At 31.3% G+C, this 13,723-nt stretch overlaps 3 protein-coding genes across 15 annotated transcripts; 2 read left to right on the top strand and 1 right to left on the bottom strand.

The window, feature by feature from the left end:
• Positions 1-4,598: 4,598 nt before the first annotated feature.
• LOC100743096 (protein-L-isoaspartate(D-aspartate) O-methyltransferase) lies at positions 4,599-6,808 on the top strand. Of its 6 annotated transcripts, none has more exons than XM_012381195.3 (7): positions 4,599-4,659; positions 4,735-4,836; positions 5,335-5,430; positions 5,513-5,652; positions 6,063-6,288; positions 6,392-6,477; positions 6,551-6,808. In XM_012381195.3, exons 1-7 carry the CDS (start codon positions 4,614-4,616, stop codon positions 6,722-6,724), a joined length of 870 nt encoding a protein of 289 aa, XP_012236618.2. In that variant the 5' UTR covers positions 4,599-4,613; the 3' UTR covers positions 6,725-6,808. The 6 variants fall into 6 exon arrangements, with proteins under 6 accessions (XP_012236618.2, XP_024220930.1, XP_003486755.1 ...); XM_024365162.2 differs by having other exon boundaries at positions 6,063-6,192; XM_003486707.4 differs by lacking the exon at positions 4,599-4,659 and having other exon boundaries at positions 4,831-4,970.
• Positions 6,809-7,101: 293 nt separating this feature from the next.
• On the bottom strand, positions 7,102-9,828 carry LOC100741814 (equilibrative nucleoside transporter 3). Of its 2 annotated transcripts, XM_024365155.2 has the most exons (9): positions 9,647-9,827; positions 9,269-9,529; positions 9,045-9,139; positions 8,915-8,965; positions 8,603-8,835; positions 8,210-8,447; positions 8,059-8,144; positions 7,789-7,988; positions 7,102-7,723 (listed from the first exon to the last, which is right to left on the bottom strand). In XM_024365155.2, exons 1-9 carry the CDS (start codon positions 9,790-9,792, stop codon positions 7,612-7,614), a joined length of 1,422 nt encoding a protein of 473 aa, XP_024220923.1. In that variant the 5' UTR covers positions 9,793-9,827; the 3' UTR covers positions 7,102-7,611. The 2 variants fall into 2 exon arrangements, with proteins under 2 accessions (XP_024220923.1, XP_024220924.1); XM_024365156.2 differs by lacking the exon at positions 7,789-7,988 and having other exon boundaries at positions 9,647-9,828.
• A 450-nt stretch (positions 9,829-10,278) lies between these two features.
• On the top strand, positions 10,279-13,588 carry LOC100742858 (T-cell activation inhibitor, mitochondrial). Of its 7 annotated transcripts, none has more exons than XM_033318925.1 (9): positions 10,279-10,781; positions 10,924-11,001; positions 11,094-11,208; positions 11,488-11,879; positions 11,951-12,263; positions 12,339-12,439; positions 12,482-12,643; positions 12,808-12,939; positions 13,004-13,588. In XM_033318925.1, exons 2-9 carry the CDS (start codon positions 10,979-10,981, stop codon positions 13,236-13,238), a joined length of 1,473 nt encoding a protein of 490 aa, XP_033174816.1. In that variant the 5' UTR covers positions 10,279-10,781; positions 10,924-10,978; the 3' UTR covers positions 13,239-13,588. The 7 variants fall into 7 exon arrangements, 6 of the variants coding, with proteins under 6 accessions (XP_033174816.1, XP_033174819.1, XP_033174820.1 ...); XM_033318928.1 differs by having other exon boundaries at positions 11,103-11,208; XM_033318929.1 differs by having other exon boundaries at positions 10,685-10,835; positions 11,103-11,208.
• Positions 13,589-13,723: the final 135 nt, after the last annotated feature.

A 13,723-nucleotide genomic window follows, 5' to 3' on the forward strand; every position in this document is an offset into this window, starting at 1 on the left:
CACAGCGCCCAAAAAGCAGACTACCGAAGCGTCCTGTTTTGCGACCAAGTTTTCAGGACAGAAAAAAATAAAACAAAAAATACATAAAAAACCTCCACTCTCCAGCGGCTTAAATCCAAAAATTGTATTATACAACGAAAAATGTAAAACGCCGACACATAATACAGCATGGCTACGTCGTACCGCCGCGTATCGGTACCTTTGCCTAACATACCATTACAAAAATACCTTTGCCTAACATATCATTACAAAAATTCGTTTATTGTGAATATGTACCTAAAACTTTATTCTTGGGCTCAATAAACAACTTTAAATAAAAAAAAAATCTTTAAATCTCAGTCTACAGTGTCTATTATTCTTCTCAGTTCTATTCTGGAAATAGTACTTTATTCTAAAATCGTTATTTTTACGTATTTATTTATTTTCCAAATCACTTATCACACACTTTGAATAAAAAATGCAATTGCTGTATAGGCCATTAATAAAGTTAATCATACCTTAATACTTGTGGCGGCACGTGCCACGGAACTTTCCAACGGCTTCGTAATACAAAGCGCTACGCCGTTGTGACATCAATCACATCTCAACCTACATCAGTGATAAGACATCGACCGCCGACCTCCGGACACTTTTGGTCACATCACCACCTTATCATCATAGCATACTACCACCCAAGTACCAACTTTACGTGACACTGTCAAAGCGCAACACCGACGTGCCATCGATATCTTCACTCTTCTTCCGCCGAATTCTCGGAAGAGCATACACGCGCCAACCGCTGCGCATCTAATGAACGCACGCTAGTGGGGATATTGATGGGCAACGAAGGGAAGGGTCCGATACACCTGGCACAATATTCGAGCAAGTTCATATAATTTAAAAGTTTCCCCTAATTTACGCGTTCAACCAGAATCTCGATAAGTGTTCGCCAAGACAGTTTCAACATCTGGACTACGTCGGACAGGATGTCCGATATATAAAAGGGGTAGAGAACAGCGTAGCCGATACTCTATCTCGCATCGAAGCGATCGGGAAATCAGTAGACCACTATACGCTAGCTGCAGCGCAAGAGAAGGATAGCGTGCTGCGCGAAATTATCAACGCTGACTCGAGCGCGCTGCATTTGAAAAGGGTACGATTTTCCGATCAAGGCGCCGAGTTATATTGCGATATTACAGCCGAGACCGTGCGACCGTACGTATCGGAACCGTTACGGCGCAACGTATTCCAATCGCTACATGGACTTTCCCATCCAGGGATGCGTGCTACGCAAAAATTGGTAACGACACGCTTCGTCTGGCCGTCCGTAAATAAAGATTGCCGAACGTGGACGCGACAATGCATACCGTGTCAGCGCAATAAAGTCACCAGGCACGTATCCTCACCCGTCGGAACGTTCGGAACGTTAGCAGGCCGGTTCGAGCATCATCGCCATGCAATATTCGCAAGGATACCAGTATTGTCTAACGTGTATCGACCGTTTTTCGCGTTAGCCCGAAGCCATTCCTATCGCCGACATGGAAGCGCCAACCGTTGCTTCGGCCCTCCTTTCGACCTGGATATCTCGTTTTGGCGTACCTTTGAAAATTACGACCGATCAAGGACGTTAATTCAAATCGCGCTTATTCAAGGAATTATGCCGGTTGTTCGGCGTCAAACATCTGCGCACTACGGCCTATTATATCCCGCGTCCAATGGGATGATAGAGCGCCCACATCGACAACTTAAAGCGGCGATTAAATGCCACGACACGAGCAACTGGGTCGGAATTCTGTCGATCGTCTTATTAGGTATGAGAACCGCGATAAAGGAGGACACAGATGAAATCCGACTGGACAAAGCGATAAGATAGCGAAATTCCAAGCGCCTTAGCATGAGTGAACATCGGGATAACATCTGGTCACTCTATCCGTTCTCAGAAATATATGATCGAAACCTTTTCCCACTCCCACGAATAAAAGAATTTAAATACTCCCCCTAAAATCATCCAAGTCAGTCTTGAACAGTCACGCCTAGAGCTCGGAAGTGTATTGTAAACCAGAAAAAAAATAAAGTTTCTTCTTTTTCTTAAATTTCTTTGTATTTTACGTGACAATAGCATCGTCGCTACCTGAACAATCTGATACAACGCTGCCAAACGCCTTGAATCAGAAAACTCTTCCCATTCGCAACTCATCGTATCACACTCGCAACGTGTCACCTAAACGCGGCCTGACGACACCACATTAGCATCGTCAGTGTCTGAACAATCGGATTCAACGCTACCAAACGCCTTGAATCAAAAAACTTTTCACGCTCGCAACGTGTCACCTACACGCGACTTGACGAAAACCACGTTCGCATCGTCAGTATCTGAACAATCTGATTCAGCGCCACCAAACGTCGTGAATCAGACAACCTCTCACATCCTCTGCTTATCGCCTATACGCGACTTGAGGACAACCTCTCACGATCTTCTGGGCCGGAAGAAACCGAATCCCGTCCAGAAGAACAGAGTCGATTTCGAATCAAAACCTACAGCAGAGATTTCGAAATCCACGATGATCGGATTATCTAGGAGCATTTCCTCCTCAATCAGCATTTCAACGTTCAATCTGTCTTATACCACGCCGCCTGGATCACCTGAGAGCAGGAGTATCATATCGGAGAGTCATTTTTCTGGACATAATGCGAAGACGCCACTTTCGCCATTGCCGAAAGGGGCCACACCTGCGAGTTACCCGAAGCGGAATAATCTTCACGTTATCACCACCGTGACGAATTCCTCAAATGAGATCGATAATTGTCAGAACACCCCATCAGTTCTCAACACTTATCCACTGAGCCCACAGACTTACAAATCATATAATCCTTGCATGATGATGAAATGCATCATGTTCGAAGAGATATTTTTATATTGAAATTAATATGTTTGCAAAATTCCTTAATTTCTTGAGATATAGGATTAAGAAAATAAAATATCTTATGTTGTATATGTTATCTGATTTAGTGAATTACATAGCGCAATTGATTTCAAGAAATGCAATTTCAAATGAGTTATATGGCATTTGTACTTTAAATATAAGAATAATATATATTACGATGATGATACGATATGTATCGATAACATAGCGTTGTATTAAAAATTTGTTAATTGTTGTATACGCTTAAATATAGGTGCGAGTGATAATGGTTAACACTTGAAAAATCTAGTCGAAGTAGAAATGTTACTAATTGAGCACACATGCTTCCGGTAAAGGAGATTCCGTTGATCATGCAGACAATGACTGAATCGAAGACTCCGTGTCTGATTTTGATGATAGCGACTCCATATCGTCGCTAAGGGCGGTGTCTTTCTGCACGAGGCTGCTGTAGATCGCTCGTGTTTCCATTTTCACCCCTCGATGACGTGACAAACTATACTATATATTGTTATATTATAGAGCATAATTCTATATAACGTAAAACTATATAACGGAATACTATATAACATAATACTATATAACGTAATTCGTTATAACGAAATACTGTATAACGTAATGCTATATAACGTAAAACTAGATAACGTAATACTATATAGCGTAACACATTATAACGTAACACTTTATAACGTAATACTATATAGCGTAATATCTTATGACGTAATACTATATAGCGTAAAACTATATAGCGTAATACTATATAACGTAATACTTTGAACGTAATACTATATTGGGTAATACGTTATAACGTAATGCTATATAACGTAATGCTATATAACCTAATGCTATATAACGTAATGCTATATAACGTAATGTTATATAACGTATTACGTTATATAGTATTACGTTATATAGTATTATATAGTTATACTATATAATGTAGTACTATAATTCGTAATACTATATAATGTAGTACTATAATACGATATACGTTGTAACGTAATACTGTATATTGTAATAATATGTAACGTAATACATTATAACGTATTAATATATAACGTAATGAAATATAGCGTGGTATATTATTACGCGGTATAGTATAACGTAATATATTATAACGTGATACGATATATTCGCAGCTTATTATACAGACTATCTACCACAAAACTACCCAAACTAACGCAAGTAACTGAGATAAGTAATTAATATAGGGATCGAAATACTAGTCCGTTAACAAACAATATACACTAAGCAAATATGTAAAAAAGGAAACATTATGAATATAAATAAAAATAACTGTCTTTTTGGTTATACTTATATAAAAATGGAATTATTGTCGCAGATATTGAGTTTGAGATATAATCTTTCAATTGTGAAATGTTCTTATATGTAGGCTGTTTCAGTATAATATAATTGTTTATATTATTTTTCTTGCAGGGCGCAGTATATCTGCATAAGTCTATGTACAAAGCGGTACAAGACTTTTTTGGATGAAATATTCAATCCTTCGTATTCTTTGTATCAAATGGTTTTAACCATTTCTATTAAAATAAATTTCTTTTATTAGTATCAATTCTTTATCCTCATCAAATAATTTATGCAAAGCATATTGATTTATAATTATTTTATTATTAGAATCACTTTTAATATAATTCAGCTGAAAATCTGTTTTTAAAATCTCAGTTTAAAGCTCCTTTCCTATTGTGAAAAATTATGTTAGTAATTCGAATCCATCTTGATTATATACAGAGTGATATATGTACGTATGTATATTGAATTTTTAATGTACAATCGTAGTATGTATAATAATGTGCATGTTTCTAAATTCTTATAGGCGTGTCACAAAATGCCACAGACGAATGTACCTCGTTTCACTTTTTGTGCCAATACTACAGAATCGATAACGTTGCATGTGACATGAAAGTGGTAAAAACAGGTATGAATCGGTAAAACTGGAAGTGACATAATAGTGGTAAGAAGGCTGGTAAAACTCCAATCTCTGTTGTATTGCATAATTTAATGTCACTTCATTCTTTATGTTACGTTCATCCTATATGTTTCTCGTATTTGGTATGTGTCCATGTGCAATAATGATGCAATTTTATTTGGCTAGATTTTTACAAGACAGGTTTACTAAAATCAACATAAAGGTTACATTACGTGAAACTTAAATTCAAATTTGGTATCAATTTTCAACAACAAACTATGTACATTGAATTAATCGGTTTCAATTTACTTGTCATTTAACGTTATTACATATATAATTGTATAACAGTAAAAATTTATTTTTTTTATTTATTTATTTACTATATACATTTAATTGCATTGATAATTCTGATAAATTTTGTAATAACTGCAACAATAACTTGCCGGTTATTTTATTAAATCATAATTTACGATCTCAACGTTTATATATCGTGTTTTATTTTCATAGCGATAAGTTTATTATTTTCTGAATTTGCATATGAAATGGCCTGGTCTGGGAGATTTCACGCAAAAAACAATCATGATCTTATACAACATCTGAGATGTAAGTGATATAAATATAACTTTGCAATTACATTTACTACCAAAAAAAAGTTAGATGTAAACCATATGTCTCTTTGATTTAGCATCAAGAATAATTAAATCAGACAGAGTTTATGACGCAATGTCTTCTGTAGATAGAGGAAATTATACCTGTTCTGGCTATGCATATATAGATTCTCCACAGGATATTGGCTATGGTGCAACTATAAGTGCTCCTCATATGGTATACAGATATCTATTGAATTTAAATCTGTAATTTGGTGCAAGTGCCGATGTCATTATTTATAATACTTCCCGCTGTTTCAAATTTCTTTCGCAGCAACAACAAAAAGAATGAATTAAAGCTTATGATATTTATGTTTTTTATAGTGACTTTGGTATTTTTTTACAGTGTTTATTGTATAAAAAATGTTGTCATCAGCACATACAAATGCTATTATAATTATTTCCAGGTAGAATTTTCAGATAGAACTTGAAATTGCCGTTCTTATATAGAATATACAATTGCTTATAAATTCAATATTGAGTTCAAGTCATTTTTGAAAAAATATGACATTGGCACTTTTTGCACCAAGACACAGAAGCATAATATAGAAAATATGTCAATGAAATTGATAAATTAAAATTATTTAGCATGCATATGCTTTGGAAATACTTGAAGATAAGCTGTGTGATGGTGCTAGAGCATTAGATGTTGGTTCTGGTTCTGGATATTTAACAGCATGTATGGCAATGATGTTAGGAACAAATGGATTAGCTATAGGTATTGAACATATTTCTGAACTTAAAGCATTTGCTATGCAAAATATTCAGAGAGATAACCCAGAACTTCTTGAAAGCGGTCGTGTTCAATTAGTTGGTAATTATTTTCTAAATTTTATATAAATATGTGGATTTGTATATTTCATATAAAGATATGTAATATTCAACATTTTTTCTAATATTTATGTATAATATTCTAGTTGGAGATGGAAGATTAGGATATCCAGAAAAAGCACCATATGATGCTATTCATGTGGGAGCTGCTGCTAAAGAAATGCCTCAAGCTGTAAGAAAAAAACTTAATGACTTAATATTATACAGAAATATATTATATAATCATTAAAATATTTATTACACAGTTAATTGATCAACTAGCTCCTGGAGGACGTTTGGTGTTACCAGTGGGTCCAAGGAACTCAGATCAAGTCTTAGTACAGGTTGATAAAACAAAGGATGGGAAGATTAAGAAAAAGTCTCTTACAGGTGTAGTTTTTGTTCCGTTAACAAGTAAAGATAAACAACATCCTTCATGAGATACATGCATGCTCCAATAAGTGAGCAGGCTTTTTTCTGTGAATTAAATGCAAATGATAAATAAAGCTTATAGGTTTTAGTTATATATGCACTAATATATATGCTCAAATACTTGCAAATAAATAAAGTACTTGCAAAAGAAGTAAAAAAGAAAAGAAAATCTTAGATGTAGGCATTATAAGTATCAATATATTTCAAATTGTATGTAATATAAATGTAGTTACAAACATCCATAAAAAGTAGATATTATGTAATATATTCAATAATATATCAATGATAATTCACGGGGCACGAAACGCCTCCTATAACGGAATTTTTTTTGTTAAATTAAATATTCTATCTAGTTTAAAAGGTTTAATAACACATTAACAATGAATTGAACTATATTCTTTTATTATTAATACTTATAGCTAAATACAAATTATCATATTATGTTACAGTTTTAGTTTTGACAAACTAGTTTTGACAAATTAGTTTTGACAAAGGTTGAAAGATATATCATAATTTATTGCATTCTACGATTTCTTAAAAATACATTATTTAAATGTATAATAAAATTGTACCTTTCCATATATGCAATCAATTAAGTCTTTATGTATCAGCATTTGAGATCTATTAGATGTAATTTGGCACACACAATTATTTCCATACTATACACAAAACATTTTATATATTCATGAACTGATCAAATTTTACTATATAAATATTTAAAGGAAGTTTCAAAAATAATTTACTATGATATATCAAACATTACATTCATAAATTTTGTCATAAAGTATAAAATAAAATTATTTAATTTGATCCAATATTGTGTTTCGTGGTCCTGTTTTATTTTAATATAGAGGGCAGTATTTATATATTCCTTTGGTTCAGACAAATTGTACAATTAAAGAGCTTTAACTATAAGCAAACTGAGTGCAGAACCTGATATCAATCCTATACCAAGGAAAGCTCCCATCATAATACATGCAATTTCCTTCTCTTGAGAATCTACAACCCTGTGTAAAAATCCTTAGTATCAAACTAATAAAAATTTATTAAGTTAGTATATATAATAACTTACATAGGAGTTAAAATAAACGATAAATTACATAGATAGCCATTACTGATGGCAAATGCAACAGTCATTAAAATATAATAAAGATCATTATGAATATAAACAGAAAGATGATGTCGGGGCTGAGCATTACAAAATATAAAAGCTGGTACAAAGATGACTCTCATCAGACTTAAAAATACGACTTGCCGTGGTTTATTTTTTGGCTAAAATATTAATTTAAATATTATTATAGTAACAAAAAAGTATATATTTTCAAATAGCGTTTATACATACCCATTGAAAAATACCTGATAATATTCTTCCAGTATAATCACCACAACTAAAAATGAGGTAGGTCACCACAGGTACAAAATAGATATCTATAAAACATATAAAAAAGCTATAAAAATTTTATAATTATATAAAATTCAATTGCAAAACTTACCATTCCATACATAACCTTTGCCTTTATACTGACTCTCCACTAACACAGTAAGTGCTGGGTATACAGAAAAGGATATCAAAAATACTAGAAATACATTAATACCATAATGCCAAATTCTTTTAATAATACGCATATAAGATATTGTAGTGCCTTGCGAAAATGTTACTTCTCCGGTTATTGAATAATCTGCTTCTACATTTTCAGACAATTTTTCTACCATATGATGTCTGAAGAATACCTGTGGTAAAAAATAAATGATATCCATATGACATTATAATTTAAGTCTTCTCTTCAGTTCGCAATAGATTATTTTGTTATATGTCTGTTATTATCATAAGCCACTTATAAAACACCTGTATGATAAATATCATTATGGAATGCTAAATTACTTACTGCTTTTTCTAAAATTATATATGCAATCAAAGATAAGAACAATATAACATCTCCAATTATAAAATAAACTAGACCTGAAAGTACAGGACTAGCACCAATCCAAAGAGAACATATTTCTGCTGTAGCAGTAATAATTCCTCCAAGAGCTTGCCCACTTGACATAGCTGTTATATATTTTGGAGAAAAGCGTCCAGCAATACCCATTAAACTCCCTCCAAAAATTGCACTTGCAGCTAGAAGAACACAATGTTACTATTTTATCTAATTTAAATGTTGTAATATTCAATAATACTTCAAATTCTGGTGATATACCATTGACACATGCCACTGTGATCAAAGTAATTATTAAAAATGTTCCCTGCCCTAAAACCAAAGTTAGTATATTACTTTAAATGTAAAATATATATTTTTATTCTGAATATTATTTTTTTATTAAACTTACATTTGTCCGTATTTATTTTAACAAACATTGTTGTTAGAATAAAAAATAATAATATTGTGCATTGAGAGCCCACCATTCTTACTCTTAAGGGAATTCTGTTATTTTAATATTTTGTTATATAGTTTATATAGTTTAGTTGTTAGTTATATAGTTTAAAATTTCTTTTAATTTATATATTGCACTAATTCTTTCTTATTATATAATTACAGTTTTATTTTACTTACCTTTTACTAATGAATGCATTTACAATTAAAAAAAATGTATTTGGTAGTGCACTTGCTACGCTTATATATGATGTAAAACTAACTTGGAGATCAGTTTTTTTTTCTAAATTTTCCATATGAGTGTAATTAATACCTTTTGTAGAATTTTTCTGTATCTCTCGAAATTTATACAACCAATAATCATCAGCTGTGATAAAAAAGCTCCAAGGAATTAATGTATTTATACCAAGTACATAAAAAACAATATATGCGAGATTATATCTGCAAAGTATAATTTCCAACATTATGTAAATTTTTAAATACATACATGTACATATTCATACAATAATAAATTATGTATTCATAATAATGAATTAAATTATTTTAAACAGTTTTTACTTATCACTCGGTTCATATTGATTTAGGAATGGTTTTTCATCTGGAACAGAAATGTTTGGATCATCAGCTTCAGTTTCTAAATCATCTTCAAATTCACTGTCTGATACACCTCCTAGCAAAGGTCTTCTGTTTATAGAATATGACATGGTGAAACTAAAAATATTTAAAAAATTATTACATTGTTACAACATTTACAAAATTATAAACATTGTGATATGCTATATATATGATAACATAAATAAATAAATTTTATCATAAAGTTGGAATGAATATAATCATGTGCAATGAATATAACATTAATTAGACATAATTATATTTATATTTTGTACTTACAGTACTATATACAAAGCAGCAACAATGTTTCAACAAATTTTCTCTTGATAATTTATATACATTTAAAGCACTAATTATTTACATGTTGATAAATAATCAAAGTAAATTTCTTTAAACGTTATCGAATTTAACAGATGTAAATTCTTTCAGTGACCATGTTTAATAAACCACGTCTATGAAACGATTGACAATGTCCTCAGTACATTATTGTTTTACAGTCTCAAAAGACCTAATAACGTAAATATATATATACATATATAAGTTATTTGCTTGACCACCTGTGATTAAGCACAGATATAAAAACCGAATACTGTGGCATTATAGTATTACATTAATCCCAATGTTCTCCTTTCACCATTACTTATTTGTGTATAGACATAAAACAGCTGGTACATAATACAAATATGACATAAGGCATAAGGTATCGGTGTTAATGATGTATTATTAAAACCAAAGAGTAGGGATACTCTTTGGTTAAAACTATGCGATGCATCATATGGAAACAAAATATAAGTAAACTAGGACATTCTAAGCTGGTAGTACTTATTTTACTGATTAAAACTGGTGTTTATATTGCGCATTGTATATGATAATTTAACCAATCAAATATGACATTTTATTTTTATTTTTACTGATCGCGTACAGCTCGTATATACATATATATATATATATACATATCTGTACATACATATATAGATCCCACCATTGGTTAGACAAAAAGAAGAGGTTCAAGTCCAATGTTGCTCGAGTTTGCATACTGATGCGATGTAAAGACAGTTATGTAAAGTGTAAAGAAGTGTAAGTCAGTAGGTTTTATGTAGATTATACATCTGAAAAGTTATATTCCACGGCTAATGTGCGTCAGCTTCATTATTTGTATCTATCAAATGTAGAACGTTTAGTAAATTTGATGGATAGTAAATGCGATATTTATCGTATTTCAGCTCGTAAACGTTTACATGATATGGACGTATAATGACAGTATAGGAAACTGCAAAAATGTATTGTGCATTAGGAAGATGGTAAACAAGTTTACTTGATTAAATTCATCAAAATATAATTAAATGGTATCATTTTTTTTAGTATTTTAGTCGATTTAACAATCATCTTATAGTTTTTGTAGGAAAAATGCAGTAAGAGCTTTAAGTACGGGTGAAATATCCACTGCACTGCGACCTTTTTATTTTACCGTTCACCCCGATCTTTTTGGACAATATCCCACGCAAAGAGTGAGTATATTTTAATATAATAAGTTGAACAACTTATAAAAAGTAAATTTTGAAGGTAAACGATTTAAAATCGTTTATACGTCAGCAACACAGTTCATTTGATTATAGTTAGAATTATTTATAGAACAAAGGAAGTGCAATAATTACTGCATACACGTGTATGCATGTATAAATACTTATGTATAAATAAATTCTTTACACTATGTGAAAATTTTCAATTTCTACTAAAAATGGTAATGTATTAAATATATAATATTTTTGCTTTTTTAAATGTTTCAGACAGTAAATGAAAATTCTTTAAAACAACTAAGTTCTATTATAGAAAGTTTACAACAGCAAAGACCAATAAGACCTACCACTTTACCATTTTATTTACGCTCAAAAAATGAAAAGGAACTCAAGTCTGGAAAATTTACTTTGGTACAGATACAGTTGAAAGAAAAGGATTTAAGACAAACTATACTTTCTATCTTGAAGACATGTGATTTGCCAACAACGTTTGTAGATCAAATTGAAGAACAAAAGCCACCAGATAGTACAAAGTACAAGTCAAGATATTGGCAAAGAAAAGGAGCTGGGGAAGATATAGATTTCTCAGAACTAGAAGATGATCCTATTTATGCATCTATTTTAATGAAAAGAAAAATTAATTCAGAACCTGATACTCTTAAGTAAGTCTATTTTAATCTTTTATTTATGTAACTAAAATAATAAAAACTTGAAGCTAATTATGATTTTATAGGGCATATTTAGATAAACACATTAATGAAGTACATGTGAAGTTAGAAGCATGTAGACCAATGAGAGAAGAAGTACAAAAGTTAGAAAAGATATTATGTTCTGAATTAGGTTTGAAAAATATTATATGGGACTGTGGATGGAATATAGCTCATTACAGGGGATGTTTATTAGCTTTTAAAGCATTAGCTGAACATCATCCTGAACCAATGGAAGTACTCAAAAATAGAACACTTGTCTTTGCTAATGATACTGGCATAAGTGTAGAGGGAAATGTTATGTTAAATTCAGGTGAAGTTAGACACAATTGGCTTGATGTAAGAATAAATTATTAAATTTATATAACATTTATAATATATTTCACTTTGCTAAATCAATATTTATTTTAACAGTTAATCAAGAACATTCAGAAGTATGATGTGGTATTATTTAGATTACCAGCTTTCGAAAAGGCAGTTTCACAAGTGCTTCTTGACATTAAAGTTGGTCGACGGTGCGTAATACAACACATTAATTGAGTGACGGTAAGGCTCAGGGTACTCTATATGTGCAGGAAATTCATGCCAAAAGTAATGGTTAGCCAGTATGAACGTCAACTTCGACAACTTACAACAACCCTCTCGGATTATCGAGGACGACGAAATTATCCGAAAATGTGGCCAGCCGATTTATCTACTTATGAAATCGTAATTGAAGCGTTAGTATTACTTACATCTACCTATTTAACGTTTAATATATATTTTCTTTCAGTTCATTTATAAGTATATATATTTAATAGTGACTTAATTTATTTGTAAGTACAATATAATGTAAATTTAGGGTATACGTAAGAAGTGTGAGTAAATTAAATTTTATTTTCAGTGAAGCAGGACCTTTAATGCTCTCTCCTACTGGACAGTTTATAGTTCCATCTTCATGTCCAAGTTTCCTTTTAGTAAACTTTATTACTGATAATTTAGAAGAAGCCACTAAAAGATTACATCATTACAATAAGTAAGATCGTGTGGTAATCTAGCATAAAAAATTAGTTCATTATTCTAAATATTGCTTTTTGCAGCATAAAATATGTAGAACGTGAACTACATGACAAAACAGTCCAGGAATTGGGGTTGACTGTTTTAAATAAGGATGACAGTATAACTCCTGATTTGATGATACAATGCTGTGAACGCCTATTATTGCATAAAAGCATTCTAGCTCCTTTATTGAAAGGTGTTATGCTTTGGGTGACACATTATTACTCTGTTATGAGTGATGGTGTATTATGTATTCCATGGGACTGGAAACTTTGAGTTTCAGTGTAAAATATTTTCTAATGTCTTCTTGCTATTTTTAACATCGTACCGATTAATAGAACAATGACAAAAAACTGATTAATTGTTAATAATTATTATATAGGTTATACGTGTGATAAAAGATTTACATAGATTACATAGATTAGTTAGATTTACATAGGTTAAAAAACTAACTTAGGGAATTGCACAAAGCAAATAACTTTTGCATTATGCTTTGTAAAATACAATTAGCAATGCAAATAATTCATTGTACCTTATAAGCTATATTCGCATGTTAAATGTAATTATTATGTAACTAATGTTAATACATTGTACATGAATTTTTGAATTTGAGTAAATATAAAAAAGAGGATATTTTGTAAAATCATGCAATGCGAATAATGCATGTAGAAAAATAAAGATTAGAAAATTTTTACATTAATGCTAAACTTTATTAAAATTCCTTCAATTCAATATCTCACTATTGTTAGAATTACAAAATC

Source organism: Bombus impatiens, unplaced genomic scaffold, assembly GCF_000188095.3.
Source record: "Bombus impatiens unplaced genomic scaffold, BIMP_2.2 scf_0129, whole genome shotgun sequence".
NCBI lineage: Eukaryota > Metazoa > Arthropoda > Insecta > Hymenoptera > Apidae > Bombus > Bombus impatiens.

Bases quoted from the DNA above. Each gene is read 5' to 3' on its own strand.
- LOC100743096 (XM_012381195.3), top strand. From the start codon at position 4,614: ATGTTAGTAATTCGAATCCATCTTGATTATATACAGAGTGATATAT. The intron at 5,431-5,512 runs GTAAGTGATATA...TCTTTGATTTAG, and splicing joins TCTTATACAACATCTGAGAT to CATCAAGAATAATTAAATCA. The intron at 5,653-6,062 runs GTATACAGATAT...AAAATTATTTAG, and splicing joins CTATAAGTGCTCCTCATATG to CATGCATATGCTTTGGAAAT.
- LOC100741814 (XM_024365155.2), bottom strand. From the start codon at position 9,792: ATGTCATATTCTATAAACAGAAGACCTTTGCTAGGAGGTGTATCAGAC. The intron at 9,140-9,268 runs GTAAGTAAAATA...TTAAAATAACAG, and splicing joins AATGCATTCATTAGTAAAAG to AATTCCCTTAAGAGTAAGAA. The intron at 8,448-8,602 runs GTAAGTAATTTA...TTTTTACCACAG, and splicing joins ATATAATTTTAGAAAAAGCA to GTATTCTTCAGACATCATAT.
- LOC100742858 (XM_033318925.1), top strand. From the start codon at position 10,979: ATGTATTGTGCATTAGGAAGATG. The intron at 11,002-11,093 runs GTAAACAAGTTT...ATCATCTTATAG, and splicing joins TATTGTGCATTAGGAAGATG to TTTTTGTAGGAAAAATGCAG. The intron at 11,880-11,950 runs GTAAGTCTATTT...ATGATTTTATAG, and splicing joins TCAGAACCTGATACTCTTAA to GGCATATTTAGATAAACACA.